This window comes from Hemiscyllium ocellatum, chromosome 30, assembly GCF_020745735.1.
Source record: "Hemiscyllium ocellatum isolate sHemOce1 chromosome 30, sHemOce1.pat.X.cur, whole genome shotgun sequence".
NCBI classification, from domain to species: Eukaryota; Metazoa; Chordata; class Chondrichthyes; order Orectolobiformes; family Hemiscylliidae; genus Hemiscyllium; species Hemiscyllium ocellatum.
The window spans coordinates 22,658,802-22,684,716 of NC_083430.1; the positions used below are offsets into that span (position 1 = coordinate 22,658,802).

At 40.8% G+C, this 25,915-nt stretch overlaps 1 protein-coding gene across 3 annotated transcripts in view; it reads left to right on the forward strand.

The window, feature by feature from the left end:
- The window catches only part of LOC132830138 (disks large-associated protein 2-like), a 297,766-nt gene that overhangs the window by 224,501 nt on the left and 47,350 nt on the right, over positions 1–25,915 (forward strand). For all 3 annotated transcript variants that reach the window (XM_060847644.1, XM_060847645.1, XM_060847646.1), the window contains 2 exons: positions 12,211–12,382; positions 19,591–19,828. In XM_060847644.1, the coding sequence (XP_060703627.1) occupies positions 12,211–12,382; positions 19,591–19,828 (410 nt within the window). The remainder of the gene's footprint in view (positions 1–12,210; positions 12,383–19,590; positions 19,829–25,915) is intronic.

Consider the following 25,915-nt stretch of genomic DNA (forward strand, 5'->3'; position numbering starts at 1 on the left):
CCACATTGCTGGGTAGATCTGTCCTGCCAGCGTGTACTGGACATTCCCAGGGATGGTGACAGTGGTACCTGGGACATTGTCAATCTGTTACTTAGGCGATGAGGAAGGTTATCAGAAATTGCAGCAGCACCTTGATCAGCTGGGTAAATGAGCCCAGAATGACAAACGGAGTTTAATATAGATATGTATGAGGTCTTGCATTTTGGAAAGTCAAATCAAGGTAGAGTTTTCATGGTGAACAGTAAGGCCTTAAGGACTCTAGTGGAATGGAGAGATCTTGGAGTTCAGGTTCACGGTTCTCTGATAATGGACTCACATGTAGACAGGGCAGTGAAGAAGGCCTTTATCAGTCAAGGCACTGAGGACAGAAGTTGGGAAGTTATGTTACAGTTATACAGGACATTGGTGAGGCCGCACTTGGAGTATTGTGTTCAGTTTTGGTCACCTTGCTACAGGAAGGATGTTATTAAACTGGAAAGAGTGCAGAAGAAACTACAAGGATGTTGCCTGAACTCAGTGACCTGAGTTATAGGGAGAGGGTGGACGTAGAACCATCATAGCATCCAAACCAGGACTTTGAACGTAAGAAACTGAGGGGGGGCCTTATAGAGGTTGTAGAAGATCATGAGAGGCATGAATAGGGTGAATGTACTCAGTCTTTTTCCCAGGGTTGGGGAATGGAGGACTAGAACTGAGGGTATCAGTGAAGGTTAGAGGGGAAAGAATAAAAGGCAACCTGAAAAGCAACTTTTTTTACAAGAGGGTGGTATGCATATGGAATGAGCTGCCAGTGGAAACGGTTGAGGCGGGTACATTAACAACCTTTAAAAGGCATTTGGACAAATCGATAGAAAAGGTTTAGAAGGATATGTGCCAAGTGCAAGGAAATGGGGTTAACATGGACAGGCATGTTGGTCGGCATGGACCAATTTGGGCCGAAGGACCTGCCTCCGTGCTGTAGGTCTCTATGACTCTCTGAGTTGTGCATGGGAGAGCCCTCTCAATTTTCACACCAGTTGGTAGTGAGGAGGATTTTGCAGAATGGCTTGCTAGGCCATTTCAGGGGCATTACAAATCAGCAACATTATGATGGATGTAGAGTCACATGTGGGCCAGCACAGGTCAATAATGATCTTAAAGAGTCATAGAGTCATACAGCCCTGAAACAGACCCTCTGGTTCAACCTGTCCTTGACAACCAAATTTCCAAAACTAAAGTAGTCCCACTTGCCTGCTTTTGGCCCATACCCCTGTAAACTTATGCTATTCATACCTGTCCAAATGTCTTAAATGTTATAACTGTACCTGCACCTGTCACTTCCTCTGTAGTTCATTCCACATAAGAACCACCCTCTGTGTGAAAAAGTTGTCTTTTTTAAATCTTTCCCCTCTCACCTTAAACCTATGCCCTTTACTTTTGGAACTTGGAAGAAGACTTGACTGTTCACCTTATGTATACCCCTCAAAGTTTTGAGGTCATCCCTCAACCTCCTACACTGCTGGGACAAACATCATGCACATACATACACTCACTCATATACACACACACTCAGTCACACACAATCTTTCTCACACACACTCATTCAGTCACACACAATTATATGCAATCTTTCTCACACACACTCACTCAATCACACACACATTCACTCTCACTCTCTCTCTCTCTCTCTCTCTCTCACACACACATACACACAGACACACATTCACTCATAAATATACTCACTGTTACACTCTTGACGTTTGAGAATCCCATGTCAGTCGCCTTCCACTATCTGGTTTAACCAGATGTGTTTTTGCCTCCACTGGGAGACTGCCTGGGGATTAAGTGCGTCTCGCTGCCATTGTTCCAGCTTCAATGAGCTTCATAAAAATTCAGCCCAGTGCCCATGTGAAGTATAGGTAAAATGAGCAGCGAGTGTGTTCATTCACTGTTGACTGTAAAGCTAAGCCAATATTATTAATCATGGGATGGATAGGAGCTACTTGCCACCCACTTGCAATTTTCTACTTTAATAGCCACAGCTACTGTTACGAAGCCAGAAAATTTGAGCACTGCTGGAAAATTAGTTTCATAGATCTCCAAGTGGCAAGATCTGGAGTCACCCTGTGTATTGGACCAAAGCAAGAGATACTGTGGTATCATGGCAGGATTTGATGATGTCGTACACAGCCAAGATTTTACTGTTGAGTTGATACCTTTACCACCTTGAGGGACGTCCTTGTTTTGAGAGCTAGTAATTAATTACCACACTGTAGCCCAGTTGGCTGGATTGTTAGTTTGCAGAGCAATGTGATGCCAACAGCGTGGGTTCAATTTCCATCACCTGTTTGAGGTTACCATGAAAGGCTCTCCTTCTCAACCTCTTCCCTTGCTTGAGGTGTGGTAGTCCTCAGGTTAAATCACCACCAGTCACTCCTCTCTAATAAGCGAGCAGCCTCTATTGTCTGGCAAGACTATGGCGCCACAATAGCAACAAAACTCTCTTATATTTGGATTAGTTGCATTCATTTTGTCTGAGAAATTATCTTACATTTTTTTGACCACTCATCTGCCAGAATTCTGTATTTTCTTTCAGGGAATCATCAGCACTTTATATATCTCACTCAAAAATCACAGTTCATTCTCAGTAATTTGTGATTCTGTGCTGCCACCTGTAGGCAACAGTTGAAAATGAATACCCTGCATGATCCAGGAGTTTTTAAGGATATTAGAAAGGTTGGTTGAATTGCAGTAAAGTGATTATTAGTTACAAAACGGTTCAGTTTAGGATCAACCATCCAATCCATTTCCTAATTACAATTGTGCCATTACACACAATTGAAATGAAAGAGGAAAGCATCTTTATAGCTGACTCCAGTAATACAAGAAACAGTGAGGTTTTTGGATAAATCCCAGCCCTGTCATTTTAAGAGACGTTTAAGTATTGTAAGTATACTTAGGGGTGACAGTAATAACATAGCTGTCATCTGCAATGTTTATTTTGGGATCTGTATGAATGAAGTAGACCCATTCAGCTGACATTTTACCTGACATTTTCTCCACAGGCTGAAGATGTTGCACATGTTCGAAAAGCTCTGATTTTCTTTTGAATTCCCACTACAATAGAACAAAAAGGACTTGCCCATTTTCAGTGAGCGCAGGATATTCCAAAATACTTGACAGCCAGTGAAACGTTTTGGAAGTGTACTGACACTTTTAACAGAAGCTAGTTTTCACATAGCAAGATTCCACAAACTGCTGTGTAACAGAGCAGGCATTCTATTACCCAATGGCTTTGCTTGAGGGACAAATATTGGCCAGAACATCTGGGGAGAGAGTTCCCCTGCTTTTCCTCAAGATAGCAATCGTTTACATCCACCTGAGAGAGCAGGCTGACCCTCTGGTCATCATCTTTGCCTGAAGTCAGCATGACTGACAATGCAGCCCTCCCTCAGTATTGCACTGAAGTCTCAATAAATTCAGACCTGTGTTGTGGGATTTCAACAAATAACCCTCTGACTCAGAGGCATGACCTTGCAAATGTTGATCGTTCAGAGTCATGCTGTCTGGTCCCATTGTTCCCTAGCAATTGTTCAAAAGGATCTGTTTTATTTTTACAGCCTTACCTTTGTTTCACCATTCTTTATTTTTGCCATGTCCAGCTGTGTTTAGAAATTCCATGCATGATGAGGTGAGAAGTAATGATCTGTGAAGAAAGTGCCCATGCAGTAAAATGGCCTGCTGCTGACTTCTGCCCACTTGAATTATTTTAATGATTGTAATTTTGAAGTTGAATGTTGAGAAGCCACAGAGTCCGACTAAATCTTGCCAGCATGTGCGATTGCTTTTTTGGACATTGAGTTCCAAGATTGTCCAATACTATAAAAACACCGCAAAAGGTTTTTCTAATTGCGACGTCTTGTGAGCAAACTGCAACCCAAAGAGTTTAAAAAGTGTTGCGGAATACACAACAATAATTTGAGGGAAACCAAGCAAGTCACTTAGAATCCCTACAGTGTGGAAGCAGGCCATTCAGCCCATCGGGTCCACACTGATTCTCCAAAGAGCAACCCATCCAGACCCACTCCCCAAACCCATCCCTGTAACCCTGTATTTCCTATGGCTAATCTACCTAGCCTGCATATCCCTGGACACTATAGGCAATTTAATATGGCTAATCCACCTAACCTGCACATCTTTGGTCTGTGGGAGGAAATCAGAGTAAATCCACACACACAAGGGGAGAATGTGCAAACTCCACACAGACAATTGCCAGAGGCTGTGATCGAACCTGGGTCCTTGGTGCTGTGATGCAGCAATGCTAACCGCTGAGCCAACATGTCACCCATCGATAGTAGCCTATGGCACTGCCTGTCCCAGAAGAAACAGCGTTGTTTTGCTAGAATCAGAGCTATGCAGACAAATGTCTGCTCCAAAGTATCTAACACTGACGTTGTGAACAGGGGCTGGATTTTTGTGGAATTGGTCCGACTCCATTGAAAAACTGGCAGGCAGGACTCAGATGGGGACTCAGCTCCCCATTTCCAGCGGATCCCAATCTTGCCAGCAATGGAAGGTGCAGAGCATAAATCAGGGAAAACTAGTCTCAGCTCAGTTGTTTGAAGTCAGAGCTGAGTTCAAAAAGACCCAGTTTCCTGTTGCAAGGATCTTGACCCATGGTGTAGCTTTCGTCAAATTTATGGAGGAAGTGTAAATGCTTGTGAAAAGTGGGTAAAATCTGCTTTCAGTGTTATGATCTGAAGTTATTTGAATCCCCAGTCTTTTAAAAATGTAAAATAAAGATGCTGCTGGAGTTCATCAATTGATAGACTTAGCAAACAAATCATTATCGCCTCTTCTTACAGCTTGGCTAAATTTGAAAATCTCTGAAATGCCTATTGCAGCAGTTAAGGGTGTGTGAGATAATTTCATATTTTGATTGACAGTTTTAAGAGGCTGTTAAACGATTTTCTGATTTTGATGTAGCTACTGAATAGAGGTTTGTTTTTCAGAATCAGAATTCCTTCGGCCAGTAAGTCCACACTGCCCCTCCAAGGAGTATCCCACCCAGACCCATTACCCTAATGCACCTAACCTACACATCCCTGAACACATTGACCATTTAGCTTGGCCAATTCACTTAACCTGCATATATTTGGATTGTTAGAGGAAACCAGAGTACCTGGAGGAAACACACGCAGACATGGGCAGAATGTGTAAGCTCCACACAGACAGTTGCCTTAGGCTGGAAACGAACCCAGGTCCCTGGCACTGTGAGGCAGCACTGCTAACCATTGAGCCACTGTGCTGCCCCAAGTTTATACCAGGTTGACATTTGTTCTTTACACAGGTCTATTTACAGTGTTGGCAGCTTTGAAACAAAGGAGAACAGTACCCCATGAAGGGGGAATATCAGCCATCTTGTGGTCAAGAATGGAATTTAATGAGCATGGAGGTTGGCGGAGTTGATGGTGATCAGCAATGAGATGGGAATAATTGGAAGAACAGAATGTAGGCCACATAGACAAGATAAATTTCGGGAGACTGTGAGGGTTGAAAGGAGAAAAAGGAAGATGCAAGTTCATGCTAGGGTAGGAGAGAGATAAAAACTTTAGGTGAATGGGAGGGAAACAGCAAAAACAGCTGATAATGGCTGGACTGATCTTAATCAATGAGTTTCCTGCATATGTTACAGGAAATTAAGTTAAGAAGTGTGATTTTTTAAAAATGTCGTGTTGGAAGAGAAGTTGTAATGTTCCTTGAATGTGGAAATCTTGCTACAACAGGACAGTACCCAGTAGTGCCTTCTGTGGTTCAGTCAGATCTGACCATAGTGGGCAAAACCAGTTAGACATTTACATCAGAAAAGGAGGACACTTGGTCCATCCCAGCTGTGCTGATCAACAAAGATCTGACATTAATCCTATATCTCTCCAGGCTCTTAGGCTTGGAGGCTAAGTCAATGGAAGTGAATATCTAACTGCATCTTAAATTCTACAAGAGCTTCTGACTCAACCAGCATTTCAGGCAGTGAGTTCCAGAATCTCCACCACCCTCTGAGTGAAAAGATTTCTCCTCAAACTCTCTGCTTAGCCTTCTACATCTTACCCTAAATCTAGGTGAAAACAAGGACTGCAGATGCTGGAAACCAGATTCAAGCTTGGCACACCCTCCTCATTCCTGAAGAAGGGCTTATGCCTGAAACATCAATTCTCCTGCTCCTTAGATGCTGCCTGACCTGCTGCGCTTTTCCAGCAACACATTTTTCATCCCTGATTAATCTATGTCTCACCGGGTGCAAATATATTCCGCCCTCCAGGCTTCTGCCTGATTATGTCCCACCACTAAGGTCAGACTCGAGAGTGTGATGCTGGAAAAGCACTGCAGGTCAGGCAGCAACCGAGGAACAGGAAAATTGACATTTTGGGCAAAAGCCCTTCATCAGGAAAGGTCTGACTGACAGGCCTGTAATTCTCTGCTTTGTGTGAAGATGGATGTAAAATATTCATTGAGGACTTGTGCCCAAGTATTCCGGGTCCATGGACAATTAACTCTATGGTTCCTAATGGGATCTATTCTTAATTTTTATATATCTGTTTAAAAAACAAAACATTTAGGTTTTCCTTTATACTACATACCAATGCTTTCTCATCCAATGGCTTTGCTTTCCTTGTTTACTTTTTAATTAGCCTCTGCATTTTTTATACTTCTCTAAGGACTCTGGTGTTTTGAGCCCTCAGTATCTGTCCTAAACTTCTCTTTTGTTTTGCGTAATCCTCACCTTTGTGTTCTTGCACATCACGAATCTCTGGTCTTGGTGCCACCCTTTGGGTTGAATCGTATACATTCTTTTGGCCAAGTGCCAGTGGCTTTGAGATTTTTGGAGTGTTTCTCACTGTGACATCAAACAAGGTTACAGCCTGGTCAAAAAGATGCAGCGAGGTGCTCCCACTTCATCCGTCTTCTCACATGACTCTGCAACAACTCTCGCCACAGCCCGCATCGTCCAGCCCCCTGCAAGAATCATGCTTTGTCTTTACAGGAACATTTTTATCCCAAGTAAAAATAACGTGCCTTGGATTCTGGGAATCTGAAGGGTGTCATGGTGGAGGAAGCTGCAGACGGACTCGTGGAGAAGGTAGCAAGGCGGTGGCTGCATTGGTGGCTCATGGTTACAGTAGGCCCAGAGCAAGGACTTCTAGAGATGTCGGCCAAGAGGCGGCTGCAGCTTTGGCTGCACGGTGGGCACAGAGCAGGGACTCTTACAATGTCAGTGAGGAGGCAGCAGCGAAGCTGGGGACTCCTGGGCCATCCCCTGTCCCGGAACAGGGATTCCTCGCGGCATGGAGACCAGAACGACTTACAAAGATCCCAGAGACCTTAAAGAAACCTGGAGCCATGTTTGATAAGAGGGACCGTAAAGTTGAAGATTAGTTCTTATTTTTCTGCCTTTATGTTTTTCTGTCAATTAAACTGAAAATGAAGCTCTATTTAAATCACTTATTTTTGTTCATTTTGTAATTCAAAATGTCCCCGGATTGTGTTGACAAAACACTTTTCACTGTATTTTCCCAGATATGTGTGACTATAAAATCACGAATTAATTCATTCAAGATCAGCAGGTCTGGCAGCAATGTGTGGAGAGAGAAAAACAGAGTTAATGTTCCGAGGTCAGAATGACCTTTCTTCATTCTGAAGAAGAAGAACACTTTGTGTTTCTGTGCCCTGTAATCTTGTTATTTCGTCCCTGAATTCATGCCAGTGTTCCAATACAGAATCCTCTGCAAGTCGTTGCTCCTAGGTCACATGGGCTAAATCATATTTTGTTGTAGTAAAGTGAGCCTGGCTCCAGATTAGAGCGTTTATTCCTTGCCCATCTTTATCCTTTTCTATAACTATTCTAAATCTAACTGAATTATCCATGGCAAACATTCAGCTCTGTGCGTCTTGAACTGAAAGCTACAGAGTACTGCTGGATTAATGACCAGAATATGGTGGAGTAATGGTTTTAATGACAACAAAAGCATCAGTGATTGAGATGGGGGTCTGACATTTGCAGAAATGTTGTAGTGAATGCAGTGCAAAACTTCAGCAGCTTTCTCCAGGCAGATCCAGAAGGAATTAGGGTTGGGGAGTGACAGCAATGCAAGGAAACAATCAGATTGGCCACATCTGTGATTGATACTTGAGATTAGAGGGGATGGACTTGATTGTGGATAGTGGAGCATGAGCCACAGCGTAAGGAAGAATACGAAGATCAATATACTCTTTAACAAAAACAAGCCTCAATGTCTACAAGCTAATTGATCCAATTGAAGTGCTGGTGCAGTGAAACTCATGTCGCTGCTTTCTCAATCCTTATCTTTACAAAACTATCAACTGTTGCTTTGATCAGACTTCCTGCAGCCTTTTAATGGTGTTCTATAGTGCAAAAAGAGTGGGAGAATATGGTCCCTGCCCCACATCAATATCTTTGAGATGATGAGTTTGTTACTCAATCAAAAAACAGAGGTGTAAAGACCAGTTTTCCCTCGGTTTCCTCTTTCCCTTATCTGGCTCGCACATGGTACAGCCTTAAAGCACATTGGCAACCCATTGGCACTGTGAGGTTGAAATTTGAATCCCAAACAACTTGTTTCCAGTTACTGATCAGTTTAGCTCAGATGGCTGGAAGGTTGGTTTGTGAAGCAATGCACTACCAACAGCAATGGTTCAATTCCTGCACCTACTGAGGTTACCATAAGGACTCTCCTTCTGAACCTCCCTCCTCACCTGAGGTATGGTGGTCCTTAGGTTAAATCAACACCAGTCACCTTTGTCTGTTGAAAGAACACCCCTATGGTAAGACTATGGAAACACAATACCTAGATGCTTCCATTAAAATATGAAAGCCTTGTGAAATATATGTCAACTGCATAACAGGTGTGAGTTAACTTTGCCCACAAGGTGGCAACTGGTTGGCTGACAATTACATTTCCTGGGCAGTTACCCACCTGATTGGACTGTCCTCAATAGTTTATACTTCAGGTGGCAATAACGCCTGATCAAACCTAGTCTGCTCCTTTTAAACACATTGCTAGAATGCCATCAGGTCCTGACTGCATTGTTCAGTCCAAATCATGAGTGGGAAATGGTGGCCAGTCTGGTAGCAGGACAAGCTAGCGTACGAGTGTATGGATTGAGGAAGGAGGGTCCCAGCTAAAGGAATCTTGAAATTTGTTTCCCTGAACACAAGGGGACTGTATGTGATGAAGACCTTCTACCTATGGGCTTGCTTGTGCAGTTTTTACCCGTATATGGCTGGGCAATCTGTTGGTCACCTGTTTAATGGTCTTTGCACTCTCTGTTCCACCTTGGGAAATCCCTTTAGGGGGTCTGGGCACCAGCCCAATAACAGGAAGAATCTTGGAAGCTCTGAGTGTCACAAGAAGAACTGTGCTAGCTATCTGTCCAGCAGGGATGCCTACAAAATAATAACACGTTTGTTCCCATTCCATAATTTCATCGATGCAGTCCATCTGAAACTTTGAAAACTGTTGTCAGATATTGATTTTTTTTTTACAGATTTCATATCGTGCTTTGGTCCTGAATTTAAAAGCGAGTAACTCATAAACTCATTCAAAAATGAAATTTAGCTATGAGCAGTGGGGCCAACACTTATGCAGATTGGACACAGATTGTTCCACTGTTAAGTTGCTATACTTTTCACCCATCTCACTCTTGGGCACAACACATAGAAAGGCACCAACGTGTTGTGGTCCAGATTAACAGAAAGTTATGGAGAATGAATTACACAAAAATCGAAAGATAACCCTGATGAGCATTCTGAGCCTGTAACTAGTCATCAACTGGCATTACTGAGCCATGAGAAATAAATAATTTTAGTGGATTATTTTCTCCTGACATAGGAACTGCTGGATTGCATCAAACCCACCAGGGGGCGCAGTCAATATGTCCTCCACTATTCTGGCCCCTTTCACATCAACTTTCCAGACAGCAGCAGAAAATGTTGTCAGTTATATATCTCCAGCAAAATCTTCTCAGATTGAGTATTTTCAAATATATTTGGCATTTCAATGCACTTTTCACATTTTGCAATATAAAATAATGATTATAGCAACCTGGGACAGCAGGAACTATTCAAAAAGTAGTCTTTCTGTTTTTGCTTATCACTGTACAATGTAGAACGTTGATGTCTGTGTCGATATGTAGAACAGTATTGTATGCCTCCATTGCTCGTACAATAAACCTTGAGAATAGTGACCTCAGTCAAAAGGATATAAATATCCAAGACTAACACCCAGTTCATATTTAAGAGCTTTTAGTTCACAAAAGATGTTGTCAATTGGAGTTATTATTTTATTGTGAAACCAAAGTCCATGCTGGCAGACACAACAGGGTTAAATGAATGAAGGAGCTACAGGAGATCAGGTAAGAGTGATGACGTGATTGAAAATTTGAAGCTCAGAGCTTAAAGACTTGAAGGCTGTGAAAGAGGTGAAAGACTTTGAAATCCGTGAGAACGATAACTCTTGGTTTCAGCGTAGTGAGGGTGAACGATCAAGAAAGTGGCTGAGAGGAGACCTGACAAAATTATGAGAGGCATTGATAGGATGGTTGATCAAAGGCTTTTTCCCATGGTTGAAGTTTCAATTACAAGGGGGCACAGGTTCAAGGTGAGAGAGGGGAAGTTTAAGGGAAATATGCGAGGGAGGTTTTTCATGCAGAGAGTAGTAGGAGCCTGGAATGCATTGACAGAAGAAGTGGTGGGAAAAGGCTACATTTAAGATGCATCTGGATGACATGAACAGGGAGGGAATAGAGGGCAATGGGCCAATAAAGGGCAGAAAGTTTGTTTTTTTTAGTTTAATTAGAGCATGAGGATCGGCACAGGATTGGAGGGCTGAAGGGCCTGTTCCTATGCTATACTTCCCTTTTGTTCTTTTGAAACTGAGATGGGGCAATGATGAACATTGTGAAATAGAATGAGAGAAGGCCAGAGAACTGTCTCAGAATAATAAGCCCTGAAGATTATTAAAATATCGTAGAATCACTACAGTGTGGAATCAGGCCATTTGGTCCATTGAGTCCACACCAATCCTCCAAACAGCATTCTACCCAGACCCACCCCCACTACCTTACCCCTGTAATCCTGTATTTACCGTGGCCAATCCACCTAAACTGCGCATCCTTGGACTGTGAGAGGAAACCCAGAGCGACCCCATGCAGATACAGGTAGAATGTGCAAACTCCACGCAGGCAGTCACCCGAGGGTGGAATTGAATGCGGGTCCCTGACGCAGTGAGGCAGTAGTGCTAACTATTATGTCACCCTATATCCTCATTGACTATTAATTCCTCCAACATGAGGCAACGATATCACTCCAGTTATTCCACAGAATGCTATCTATTAAAATGTAAACTCACTTGATGTCATCATGAAGAAAATAATGTCGCCTCCTCATTCGGTATTGAATGAAATTTGACACCTTTTGTCCATCATAGGACAGCAGGAAGAATAGTGAGGACAATAGTAAGTTTTGGTATTGGTTTAAAATGGGTGTAATTGACTGGGGCAGTTGTATGAAATTTCCTCTCCATCTGTTCAAGGCTATGTCACTTTACGTCTGCACAGCTCGGTGGTATCATTCCTACTTCTGACTGAACAACTTTCAGATTGGAGCTATACCCTTAATCTAGACTGATGCCTCAGTGTGACACTGAGCGTGAGATTCATTGTTCAAGAAGCTATCTTTAGAATGTCCTGGCAAAAACTTATCTCTCGACCAGCATCAACAAAACAGATGATATAGTGGTTTGTCTCTTTGTAATATGAGGGAACATGCTGTATACAGTGGATTCTTGCATTTGTCTGCAAAACAGTAGTGGCTGCAATATAACAGCCCTTCTTCAAAGTGCACTGGGTCATCCTGAGGCCAAGAAGGCCATTAGATAAATGCAAGCTTCTGTTACTGTACCAAAGTTGTTGATTAGAATCACATTGTCCACAATCATTAAACAAATACTATAATCCTTTCCTAATCAGAAGTAATGAGTGAAAATAGTGCTGGGTGGCAGTGAATCAACAATCTCTGCTCAGTTTCCTTCTCCATAAATAGCCTGTAGATTTGCTTTCATCAATTTTGTTCCAGTTATGAAGATTACTGTTACGCAAAATATTTTTCTGTAAGTTATACATTCCCTAATAATACATTTCTGCTTACCTACATAGATTCAACTGTAAGCACTGCTCTGATCCATACATTTGCAGCCACTCCTACCTGCAAGGACAAACTACAATGAACTACAGTCTGGATAATCTGCACCGGTCTAGTCTCCGTACTCCGCCGAAGCTTCTATCCAGGAGTCAAGGTTACAATCGACTGCTCAGTGCCAACAATCAGGTAAGAACAGGTATGAATTTGTGCAGTAAAGCAGCTAATAGACCTTTTGTTGTTTCTTCAAATGGGTCAAACACTGCCTATACCATCTTAATATGGTCCTACAATGGGAACTAACCTACAAGAATAATAAGATTTTGTTTGACCCATCCGAAATGACACATTGCCTCTGGTGACTGAATGTCTTCTCTGAGAGCAGTATTCATCCTGGAAACCAAGAACTGCATGAATGTTTTTCATTCAGCAACATCTGTAAACTGTCAATAAACTAATTAAATTCCTAGATTGGCTGCTGTCTCCAAGTCACTGAAGGTAAGTTTGAGTGCTATACCAAACTGACACTGAGGGTGTGCTGTACTTACTGATGTGCTGACCTCCTTGTGAGGTATTAGAATGAGATTCCATCTGGCCATTCAGGTGAAATTCCAAAGGTAATATGTGAAGAAAATTAGAATATCTTTCCAATTACATGACAACTTCTGATTGTTTCAAGGAAAGGTTCTTATTCATCTCAGTAATGTTTTTGAGACATTCCAGAACAAAAAAATGGCTGCTGTCTTTCCTTCCAGTTTTTCATTGTGTGAACTGCTTTGGGGCAGTTCAACATGTGATAAAGGGTTAAATACAAAAATGGTAAGTTGTCATTTTCTTTTGTGTACAATGATCATGCAAACATAATCTCTCCAGAGTGATTCAATATTAGTAGTGTTTGCTATGTCGAATTGCGAATGTTTCAGAATATCCCAGTGTTTTTGAAATTATTCAAATAAATACTTAAATGGTATTGAAAGTATGTTGTCAGGACATAATAAACAAGCTTTTCATAGAAGAAAAGTGATGGAAATCGTTTTAGAGGCACAATTTATGTATATTAAATCAGACTTGGTAGTTGCTTCACCTCCTAGCAATACTTACAATGCATGAATTTAATCACCAGTAAATTATGGGTGTTGTAGACATGTTACAATCAACAGAACTTTTAAAATGACAATAATGGCGTTCAGTCACCTTGTACCTCCTAAACTGGAGCAAACAAACAAATCAGCTTTGACCCAAAGGCTCCTGTAGGCATGGGAGGAAGTCAAGTGGAAGATCAACACAGCCCAATTGTGCTCCAAAGAATTTGTCAAAGAAGGTGCTCGATTTAGCCTCCAAGGTAAGCAATTAGAACCACTAAAATGATCTGATGCTGTTATATTTTGCATGTAATAACGGCTTGATGTCTGTGGGGCAATTAGCTAAAACTAATAGAAATTTCTCAAAGTATTTTTAGTGGCCAGATTTTTGAATGGGTTAACACCAGAACATTAAACTCCCAAATGTACTCCCACCTTGCTGAAAATGGAGCACAAAAGAGATTGATTCACACAGGCAAAACAAGCCAGACTTTTACTATTACCAGAGGAAAGCTGCCCTCTAGAAAGCTTCTTCACAAATAGAAGAGACTACTTGAATGTATTTGTGCTGCTTTTCCATCTTTGGGTAGCAAGATAATATTGTGTTTCATTCTACTTGACTTAATAACTGATACAGTATTGTGTGGCCTTTGATTCTGACTGTAAAATAACTTTTCAAAACCTTACACAAGTATGTGCCCTTTGCATGCTACTGTTCTAAGACAGTAAATATCATGTAGCAAATGAAACTTCCCATTTGCTTTGATCATATTGTTAAGGAGATTATAAACCTGTATAGGTTTGCAGAATTTTGCAGTCCATGATGACAACAAGGACCCTGTTTGTAAAATGATAATCACTGTGATAAGAAATTTAATTTTCAATGGATTGAAAATGCTGTTTGTATTCCACTGTAAAACAAACTCAGTGTGACAACAGCAGCTTATCAATTCTAATCTGCTTATGTGTGTTATCTTTATTTCCAGAAATTCCATAAGCCCAAGAGGAAGATGCTGCTATTACAAGACTGTTGCTCTCTTTCACATACATACACACACACACACACACACACACACACACACACACACACACACACACACACACACACACACACACACACACACACACACACACTCACAACCCTCAAAATGCTGCACCAGCCAAAATCTGATTCAAAGCTTTCACAGGCTTGATGCAATCCACATTCCAAACTATCACCAGAACAAATACATTAAAACTTTGAAAGAATGTGTAGGTTTGATGAATAAACAGAAGTGATGAGTGAAGAAACTTTGACTGTTGATGCATAGATTTTCATCATTGCCGTCTGTCCCTTTATAATTCTGACCTCACAGGGCCACCAGAGAAATTTGACCATGAGCTTTGGAAGAAGTTTCAAAATAAAATTAGGTCTAGATTAGAGTGGAAATTCTACCCTCCAATTGTACAACTATCATTGAAAATTATGTTACACAAGCTCCATGCAGAGATGAAGTACAGTGATGACATCTTTCAGGAATGTTCCCTCTAATGCTGCCAAGACCACTTAATGTTTTGAAGCATGTAAAGGTATATTGGAGGGAGTGTCAAAAAAAATTAAAAGACATTGAACACTGTTACCTCCAGAGAGGGATTATTGGCTGTATGCTGAGTAGGGACCATCAGAAGAATAAGAACAGGGGAGTCGTTGTGCATTTGCTACCCATCTCTTGCTTCTAGGCAAGAGGTAAACGAAAGCCTTTATATAGACCACTTGAACAATAGGCTATAGGTTGGAGACAAGAAAGCACCATTTGTATAGCATTTTTAAGATAGCAAAGCATCCCAAAGTTGTTCACAATGGAATGAAGAAATTGAAGATTGAGTAGGAATTAGGTAATTTAGAGGCAAGCGACTGAGCATGAGCTTGAAGTGGTAGGCAAAGAGGACTCTAGCAAAGGTATGGAGAAAGCTGGAGGCACTGAAGGATAAAAGTGCAGCATGCAGATGCTGGTGGAGTGTGTAATGTGGAGGACAACGGAGTATGAACAAAAATAGAATACAAACAGGTCATCACAATATTTATCCAGAATTGGTTTTGCTTATTCTTGCTCATGGAGGCTTATTTGGGTCATATCAGAGAAATAAATGATACACTGGTGCATGAGGCACAAATGGACAGGACAGAAATATATTACATCAGAAAATTACACATAAGCACTTGCATTGGTGAAAACTGAATGTCATAAAAACTGGACACCAGTCACTTTTCAGTAGAAGATAAACATTTCTTGACTTGTACCAAACAACCACAGCCAGGTAATTCCAGTTATAGGATCATTTGTGCAGTTCTTTTCCCCTTGACCTGGAAGGGCCCATGTTACTGAGTTGCAATATCCATCCCAGTACTCTTTGGCATGGCATTGTAGGGGGTACATTTATCAAGCCCCTTCCCAAAAATCAGCTGGCATGAGGCAGAATTGCTGAGTGTGTAGCAGCCTCTTTCGATTTTTAATGTTGTACACCATCCCAATAGAAATGTATGATCAATTCGCTCCAGTTCATACTACACACAGCTTACAATGAACTATACAAAGGAACCATTGTTTTTGGAAGGTGGTGGTTCACTTAGTTCATTAATGCATGTCCATATCCTCTCTTGTGGGACTAAGGAAGTGACGTCAATCACCTTTAGGACCAATGAACCATCCACTACATAAACCAATCCTGCATTATGTCTTCACATGAGAACTGTTTTCTTCATTTACCTCAGGATATATGTACTGTGAGTGATATAGGGGAAATAACTATTCACTTCCATCAGTTCTTGCCAGCCAATGGTCACACATCTGAATATTCAGTGAACAGTTCCTGTTTGCTGCTACCACAGTGGTATGCTTACAGGTGAATAAATTATTTCAATGTAGAAGTAGGACTTCCAGCTCATTATTTTAGTACTAGCTCTTTTGCTCGAACAATCCAAAACAAGTCTTGTCGTCCTGTTTTATTTTCCTCAACAAGGATACTAGAGTTAGTGTAGTCAATACAGACTGTGCTTCAAACATAAGAAAGTAATCTGTAGCTGGCTATGTATGTGGCTGTAGTGTCTACTGTATTGTCATCTGTGGCAGAAACGAGCAATAATTATCTCAATAAAAGTTGATGAATGCATTCTTGGTGAACCCAGTGATATTTCCTGGGAGAACCTCAAAAATATCCAGGACAACAAGGATCTGGTTTCATTTACCACGAGCATCCCATCTGTAACTTGCTTCTTCGTGCAGGTCAGGTTTTTAAGTTAAGGATTTCCTTTCTTGGTCAGAGTATTGAGTACAGGCGTTGGGAGGTCATATTGCAGCTGTATAGGACATTGGTTAGGCTGCTGTTGGAATATTGTGTGCAGTTCTAGTCTCCTTCCTATCGGAAAGATGTTGTGAAACTTGAAAGGGTTCAGAAAAGAGTTACCAAGAATATTGCCGGGGTTGGAAGAGTTGAGCTGTAGGGAGAAGTTGAATAGGCTAGGGGTGGAGGAGTCCAGAACTAGAGGGCATAGGTTTCGGGTGAGAGGGGAAAGATATAAAGGAGACCTAAGGGGCAACTTTTTCATGCAGAGAATGGTACATGTATGGAATGAGCTGCCAGAGGAAGTGGTGGAGGCTAGTACAAATGCAACATTTAAGAGGCATTTGGATGGGTATATAAATAGGAAGGGTTTGGAGGGATATGGGCTGGGTGCTGGCAGGTGGGACTAGATTGGGTTGGGATATCTGGTCGGCATGGATGAGTTGGACCGAAGAGTCCGTTTCCATGCTGTACATCTCTATGACTCTATGGTTAACATGATAATCTTTTGATTGGGAACTCCAGACAATGAATCTTGGCTGAAACTCATTTGGTTTTCTTCAAAAATGCCTCTGAATTTTAGGTCCCTTGAAAGATCACAATACATTCATCATGCTGTTTATATTTCAGTCATCAACTAACCAAATCACCTATGATTACACTGGAACCGTGGCTTATTTATGGCCTAAATGACTGTAACACAAGCTTCTTAATTTGGATTTTGTTCTCTTTATTATTTCATGGGATATAGCCTTCACTACTAGACCCAGACCCACCCTTATTAACCTTGAACTGAGTGGCTTCCTAAACCCTTTCAGTGAGTAGTTATGAATCCGCCACATTATGGATGAGGAATTACATGTGGACCAGACCAATGAAAGGCTGAAGACTTGCTTCCCCAAGGGGCAGGCAGGGAGCCAGATGGGTTTTTCCAACAATTGATAGTTTCACGGTCACTAATACTACAATTGGCTTTTAATTTCAGAGTTTCATCAACCACTTGATTTATATAAATTGTTTAAATATCAATCCCACCAGCTGCCACAATGGGATTTGAACCCACGTACCCAAAGCATTAATCAGGGCCTTTGTATTATCAGGCTACCATCCCCTTCTCCTTGTGCATCTCAGTTAAGAATTACAAAATGTTACAATACTACAGAAACTTCACAATTATCTCCCCATTTCCTGAATTCTCAAACAACTAATATTGTAATTCACTGTACAAACTGGAGCACAAACAATGCTGGAAATCATGACGACTCAGCAATAGTCCACCTATCTTTTATTCTGTGAGTCGTTCATGGTGTGAGTGTCCCCGATAAGGCCAGCAATTGTTGCTCATCCAAATTTCCTTTGGTAAGATGGCACCTTCTTGAACCATTGTGGTCTGTCTATCTGGATGAATGGATTATCATTATTAAGGGAGACTGTGTGGAGATGATTGCCCCTACAAAATGATATTTCGTTTCTCCACATCCTGAGTAATTGGCTTCTTTACTGCGATCTATATTAACAAAGTATTATTTTTGTAAGTTGAATATCATTGATGAATAATGGAGATTACATTACAGCTGCAGTGTTTCACCATGGTCATGGTCCAAGTTTTAGCATTATAATTCTTTGATTGCAAGAGCTATGCAAAGTCAACATTTCATTAAGCAGATAGAACTGGAGCAACCGGCTTAGAACATGCTGGAACAAGTTAATTGAATCTCTCAATGTGATGACAACTTTGTGGTAGCCCAGTGTCAGAAAGAAATCTGTCTCAATGCCAAATGACCTCTGATCTAATATAATCATGTCATAACATGTTCCTGTTTACGATCTTTGGACAAAGACCTTCCATCAATTCCAAGCTCAATGTCATCTCGCACAAATTCCAGCCAAATTGTCTACTTACCAACATGTGGAGATGCCAGTGTTGGACTGCGGTTAAAAATCACACAACACCAGGTTATAGTCCAACAGGTTTATTTGGAAGTACAAGCTTTCAAATTGCTGCTCCTTCGTCACTATAACATAGTGTCGTGTGATTTTTAACTTTATTTAACAACAGTATGAGGAAAAACAGCATTGAGACCAAATTTGGATATTTTAAAATTGAGAAATGTAAGTTAAGAATGAAACTATATTCTGAAGTACTTTGCTATGTGTTCTGAATTTTGTGCACATAGATAGCTTCAGCAGGAGATTTACAAGAACACCAGGGACATCAACATTTTTCTGCAGAGGTTAGTGATCCACTACAGAATTCCAGGCAGGAATTTATGTTGCATTTTGCGTGCCTTGTGTCAGCATTAAACATTTCACAGATGAAAGAAAGAAACAATACAGGCTGACATTAAAAAGATTAAAAATGCTGGGAATTGACAAAGTATTGTCAGTGTTTGAGGTCACTCCCAAAAACATTCACCTGGCTTTTCACCTTACTGATGTTGATGTGCCTGCAATGTACTTTGAACATTTTTAGCAAGAACTGTCAGATATGGTGCAGGTCACAAAGGACCATGGCTACAAAACAAGTGTGACACTTCCTCACCTTCTTCCCAGTTCTTCCTCTGGGCTCCAAGATAAGATTTCTAGTTAAATGTCAGTTTGTACTGGATTGTTTGAGGCTGGATGGAGATTGCTAGGTTTCACAGAACTAATACAACAAAGAGAAAATGGGACTGTTTCATTCCATTGATTTGGCCTTAGACTTGAACCCATATTCTAGAAATTAAATGTCATTGTGTAATCCACTCTGCCACCTATTGCCCTATGTATGGTGTAAAAACAGCCACTGCTGAAAGTTTTAACCTGGAAAGAGTGGAAATGCAGAATGGGAGAATAAAAGCCTTTTATAAAAATAATGTGAAATAGTAAGACCACATTACAACTTGCATACACCCTGCACTTGGCGTCAACATTTTTAAATGTTTAATGAGATAATCCAACATGAAAAAACAAACTGTGCCTTGATTAATAAGGAATGTGTGTGCTTTACTGCAGATTGGCGAGGCTGATCAGAACAGACAGTTCGAGGTGGTGTGTGAGTCAGTCTTTGGAGAAATGGAATCCCAAGCTGTGGAGGCTCTCGACCTGCCTGGCTGTTTCCGAATGCGAAGTCACAGCTATCTGCGAGCCATTCAAGCTGGATGCTCACAGGATGATGACTGCCTGTCTGTGTTTTCTATGTCAGCACCCATGATGCCTGCCACGAGTGTCGGTGCTATTAAATCCAGCACTTGTAAGTACTGACAGTGAGGATGATGAAACCAACTGCTCACCTTTAATTGAAGTGTTTCGAGCATTATCAATTCTGCAGACCAATCCTCCATTCTCAGTTTTGAGCTATCAGTGTTTTAATGGGAGACAGTCACCATGGAAACAGGGTTTGCAACACAAATTTCTATGTTTAGAGGTGGCCTAATGCAATTAACAACAGGGCAATATTGCATTATCACACTTGGCATGATGCATTTGTGTGTCGGACTGCAGTGATCAATGTAAGGAATGGTAAAGATTTCCCTCAATATAAATCATGATTGTTTTAATTTCTCATTGTTTTCTTCCTCAAAAATTAGACTATCCATGAATTTCTGTGAACACCTATATTCATTTCGGTGTGGTCTGTTGAGTCAGGAATTTTCATTGTAGCCACTCTTTGCCAGTGATGGCCAAGGAAGAAGACTGTCAGGAATCTGTTTGTTGTCTGATTGCTCATCATTTCTTATTCAGCCTGTGTTGAGCATTTGTTCCATCATTCACAAGTTGCTCCACAAAATCACCCTGCTTTAAAACACCTCAATGCTGTAATCGCAAACTCTTTTTGTAAATAAGATGCAAAAATTGATATCATTTAAAAACGTACTTCAAGGACTAATTCAGAACAGTGCAGATTTATTCTGATTTAACCAGTCCCGCAAGCCTAATGACAAGGCTTGTGATGGATTACACCCGACTAAATCTCATCAATCATTGAATCAAGGCAGCCAGTTATGCATTACAATTTATCAAAGCTGGTCATCTAAATGCAGGAGCACAACAAGGTTATCGGCACAAGAAGGACAGGCTGAATGTGTCAATGTCCACCCAGTTTCCTCCTCTGCCTCCTCCCTGGATCACATCTCGAGAAAAAGGTCAATCCTTATTACTTTTACTTTCTAAGATCAATTCAAGCCTGGTGAAAACAGAGTGTGCACTCTGCTGTTTCAATGTTGTACTGTCATACCTTGTCCTGAGGTCCAGGGATGTGTTTCCTGTTGATTGGAAGGTTTGAGTTAAAATGATTATGAATGATAGAATGTGGGTCTGTGTCACTTGTTTGTGGCATGATTCTCATGTTCTTTGCCTTTTTCAATAAAAAAATCATTCAAATGGTTAAGTATTTCTTTACTGGATGACCACTTTGGTGATCTAACTGAAAATGCTGCCTAACCTGCTGTGCTTTAACCAGCAACACATTTTCAGCTGTGATCTCCAGCATCTGCAGACCTCATTTTTTACTCGAAGATCTAACTGAAAAGAAAATCACAGACACATTATCCCTATTCAAATGCAGATTTCTTATTAAATGACTATTGAGTGCAATAAAAGTGGAAAATTTACCATATTTATCCATGTATTAATCAAATATTTGAGACCATTTTTGGGTAAAGGTCAGGGTTTGGACTTTTAACTGTAATGTTTTTGAAGGATTGACATGTGTGCTTGATTGGAGCTCAAGAATGACCATCACAATGGAATGAAGTAACTAATCAATGCATTTAAAATTCATACAATTCTGTCACATTACAAGCTATGTATGAACTAACTCCATCTACATGTAGCGAATCGACTAAAACAGTTCAGAGAACAATTAAAAATCACTCTGAACACCATCTGAACAACCCATTCCAATAGCCTCCTGTATGTGTCAGCATATGGGTCTTCTTCATCATCATCATCATTAGAAGTAGCAGTAACTATGGCATCATTTCACAAGTAATTGTCTTCACTACCGTCAAGCACATTCAAAACTCCACATCTTAGAAAGTATTTGACACAGGATATAGGAATTTGATATAGGAATTGAATATATTCCATACATTTATGGCACATTGGCACAATGCTGCTAGTGAGGTAGCTTGCATATTTCCACCCTCTCCTTTTTGAGCATTACAGATACCAGTTAATTACATGAGATTGCTACTGTTCCAGTGCCTTATTATTACAACAGCATAAACGCCCTTTCTTGGAATAATATCTGGCAATATTTAATGAGATTTGTGTAGAGCTAATTTAATGTGAGGGAGTGGTGTAGTGGGTCCCATATTGATCTCCGAGTAAAAAATGAGGTCTGCAGATGCTGGAGATCACAGCTGCAAATGCGTTGCTGGTGAAAGCACAGCAGGTTAGGCAGCATCTCAGGAATAGAGAATTCGACGTTTCGAGCATAAGCCCTTCATCAGGAATGAGAGAGAGTAGCCAAGCAGGCTAAGATAAAAAGTAGGGAGGAGGGACTTGGGGGAGGGGCGATGGAGGTGGGATAGGTGGAAGGAGGTCAAGGTGAGGGTGATAGGCCGGAGTGGGGTGGGGGCGGAGAGGTCAGGAAGAGGATCTCTGCTGGCTTATATGACTTCAAACCCAAGACTGTTGGATGGGTTGTATGTTAGTTTGCAACTGAATCTGGGTAGACTCAATTTATTTCCTTACGGATACTAATCCAGTGTAGGAGAACTGACACTCAATTGATGTCCAAAGGAATGGCACCATTTGGAATTTAGAGCAGAGTGCTAGATCCTGTCCAGATCTCTGGTGACATTACATTCTGCCAGCTGCAGAGTCTATCATCTCAATAAGTTTACAGCTGAAAACCCTGAAAGCAACTTGGCAGGGTTAATGAGTGAAAATCACTGAGGCCAGGCAGCAAACAAATGATTTCATGAACAGTGTGCAAATGTCAAAGTGCAATATTAATTATGTTCCAACATATTTTGTAAAATGAGCAGATCTAAATGTCCCTTCAGACTGTGCTTGATGGTTAGCCAACACACAATGCCTGTTACCCAGTGTTCATCTCAGCTGTGTGTAAATGGTGCTAAATTATTGTTTCAGTCTCTGAACAGCAGTTTCCAACTGTCAACACTGCACTTAAACTTGATGGCTTCTATTTTAAACTATATCGTGCTGCTTTACAAGATTGGGGTTGCCAAGTAAATTGGTAGATCAGGAGGTAGATTTTTCAATCAAAATGATATCGTAGGATGAGTTTGTTGCTGCTTTGGAAAATATTAATAGTTGTCAAGGAAATAGTTTTGTATGTTGAATTATGATTGAAAGTCAAACAGAAACCTGTGGATATTGAAATGTACTGTGCAAGTTTCTAGCTAGATCTCAATATTACTAAAGATGTTTGAATGCGAAGTAAATACAATACGAAAACTACTGTCACAAATTGAAAACATTTGTTGAGTAAGCTACATGTTTTATTTTATCCTTTCAGTTGCTGTTAGAACTGCATTATTTTCTTGACCATCCAGATTCATGATCAACATGTGTCATGGCACTGGCTCTAATTTTAAAAGCTATATCCTATTTTTCTTTTTTATCTTTGCTTTCTTTTTGCTGTGATATGCTTGATAAGTGTTTGACAGCTTTGTCTGAGAGAAATTTACTGAGTTTCTGCAAGCGCACAGCGCATATCATGAAACATCAGAAATCAATAGGTCTGCAGAATGATCACAGAACTCTGACTCTCTCTCCCTTTTGTTGCTCTCCAATATTGCCCATGAAGTATTGTTCTTCGCAATTTAATTGATGGGGCTGACAACAGCTTCAGCATATTAGCTAGTGATCCATTCCAGAAGGACCCATTCAGAACAACTCAGAGCATTTCTCAATTTAACTCATTCCGAAAAATTTGTAATTCAAAGTGAATCATAAATAGAACTGTCATATAGATTTCCAGTTTCAGTTCTGAGCATCTCAGTAATATAAATCAACCTATTAATCTTTCTCTGATCAAAGGTATGCTGTTATAATAGGAAGGCTAGTATCTTTTAAATCCCTTCAAATCTTACCTGTCTCTGTTAAATGGCTCCTGAATTACATGCTAATGTTTGGCTGTAGCTTTATAGGTAGCAAACATTCTTTGCCCAATTTTCTTTTCTGCTTGTTCTGGGGGTGTGGGTGCTGCTGACAAGGCCAGTGTTTATTGAATATCACCCCCAATTGCCCAGTGGGCAGTTGTGAGTCAATCATATTGCTGTGGGTCTGGAGTCATAAGTGGATCAGACCAGGTAAGGATGGCAGTTTCCTTCCCTAACAGACAATGGGCATTTTTTCTGACAATCAGGCTACCATTAGTCTCCTAATGCTGGATTTTTAATGCATTCAAATTCCCACCGCCATGGTTGATTTTGAACCCAGCTTCCAAGAGCATTACCTGGAATAACAGCCCAGGGATTACACCATTTGGCTATCTCTTAAATTTAAGCTTAGATCATGAGGATCATCAGATTAATTGATTAAATGGAGTATCACAACTAAATCTCATCATGTACTAGCACTTTCTTCATTTGTTCATGGCAATTAGATTACATTAGATTAGATTAGATTACATACAGTGTGGAAACAGGCCCTTCGGCCCAACAAGTCCACACCGACCCGCTGAAGCGCAACGCACCCATACCCCTACATTTACCCCTTACCTAACACTACGGGCAATTTAGCATGGCCAATTCACCTGACCCGCACATCTTTGGACTGTGGGAGGAAACCGGAGCACCCGGAGGAAGCCCACGCAGACACGGGGAGAACGTGCAAACTGCACACACTCAGTCGCCTGAGTCGGGAATTGAACCCGGGTCTCAGGCGCTGAAACCCGGGTCTCAGGCGCTGAAATAGATGGCTGTTCCTAATCTCCATGGGAGATAATGTTAGCTCTTCTTGAAATATTCAAATGATTTAATGATAGCTGCATACTATATGTTGTAATATTTTTCTTTTTTTCAGCAAGTCAGAATATGATGCATTCTATATGTGTTTTCTTTTGAAAGAGAAATATAGGACTGAAAGAAGAGAGGAAAGACAGGTTTACTTGTATTATGAAGGAGAATTATTTTACTGGCATAATTATAATTATAGAGTGCCACTTGCCAATCCACCATGCATAAGATGAGGTTTGCACCAAACCACTATTGTTAGACCTAAGGACATTAGTAAGGCCACTTTTGAAATGCTGTGTATAATTCTGGTCACCCTTCTATAGGAAAGATGTTGTTAAAGTTGAGAGGGTGCAGAAAAGATTTACAAGGATGTTGCCGAGATTTGGAAGGTTTGAGTTACTGGGAGAGGCTGATTAGGTTGTGGCTATTTTCCCTGGAGTGTCAGAGGCTGAGGGGTGACCTTACAAAGATTTATAAAATCATGAGAGGCATGGATTGGGTGAATAGCCAAAGTTTTTTTATCTCTCTAGGCTATGGGAGGCCAAAACTAGAGGGCATAGGTTTAAAATGAGAGGCGAAAGATTTGAAAAGGACCTGAAAAATAACTTTTCCATACAAAAGATGGTGTGTTTATGGAACAAGCTGCCAGAGGAAATGATGGAGGTGAGGTCAATTACAACTTTTAAAAGGTCCCTGGACAGGCAGATGAATAGGAGGGCTTTAGTTGGATATTAGCCAAATGCTGACAAATGGGACCTGGAGAGTGCAGACAAGTTAGACCAAAGGGTGTGTTTCTGTGTTGTATGACTCTGTGACTCTATTGCAGCCCTTTAGGAAAATTTTGTCTGCACATGATGTAAAAAACATTTCATGGCACAGCATTGCTCAGAGTTGAAGGGATACTGTGTGCATGTCTGGTCCCTACTTATGATTGAATATAAAGCCCTTTATAAACTGCAAGAATTGCCAATGCATTATCATTTCAGTAGGTTGGCAGTGATCAGCAATGAAGATGATGCAGATGAAAACTTGATTCCCAAGCAAGAGTGAAGGTTGCTTCATTGGATAATTGTTGCTCTTTTTGAAGGAGAAATTAGAATGGAGATATAATTGCCAGGTGACATCAACACTGGTATCAGGACACCATTGTGATTGAACATAAAAAGATACAATGAAACAGATGCTGCTACCAGCATAATTATTGGACATGATATAGGCACTTTGAAACAAAGTTTTAGATCCCTGGATTAATCATGGGGCTGTTACATCGAACACTCCAGCAACTTGAGCTGCACACATTTGCAGTCATGGCAGTGTATCCCCAGGAAGAACTAAGGAAATTGGGGTCCTAGTTACACAGATGTTTTAGCAGGGAGGTGTCATATACTAGAGAAGTCTTTGACTGA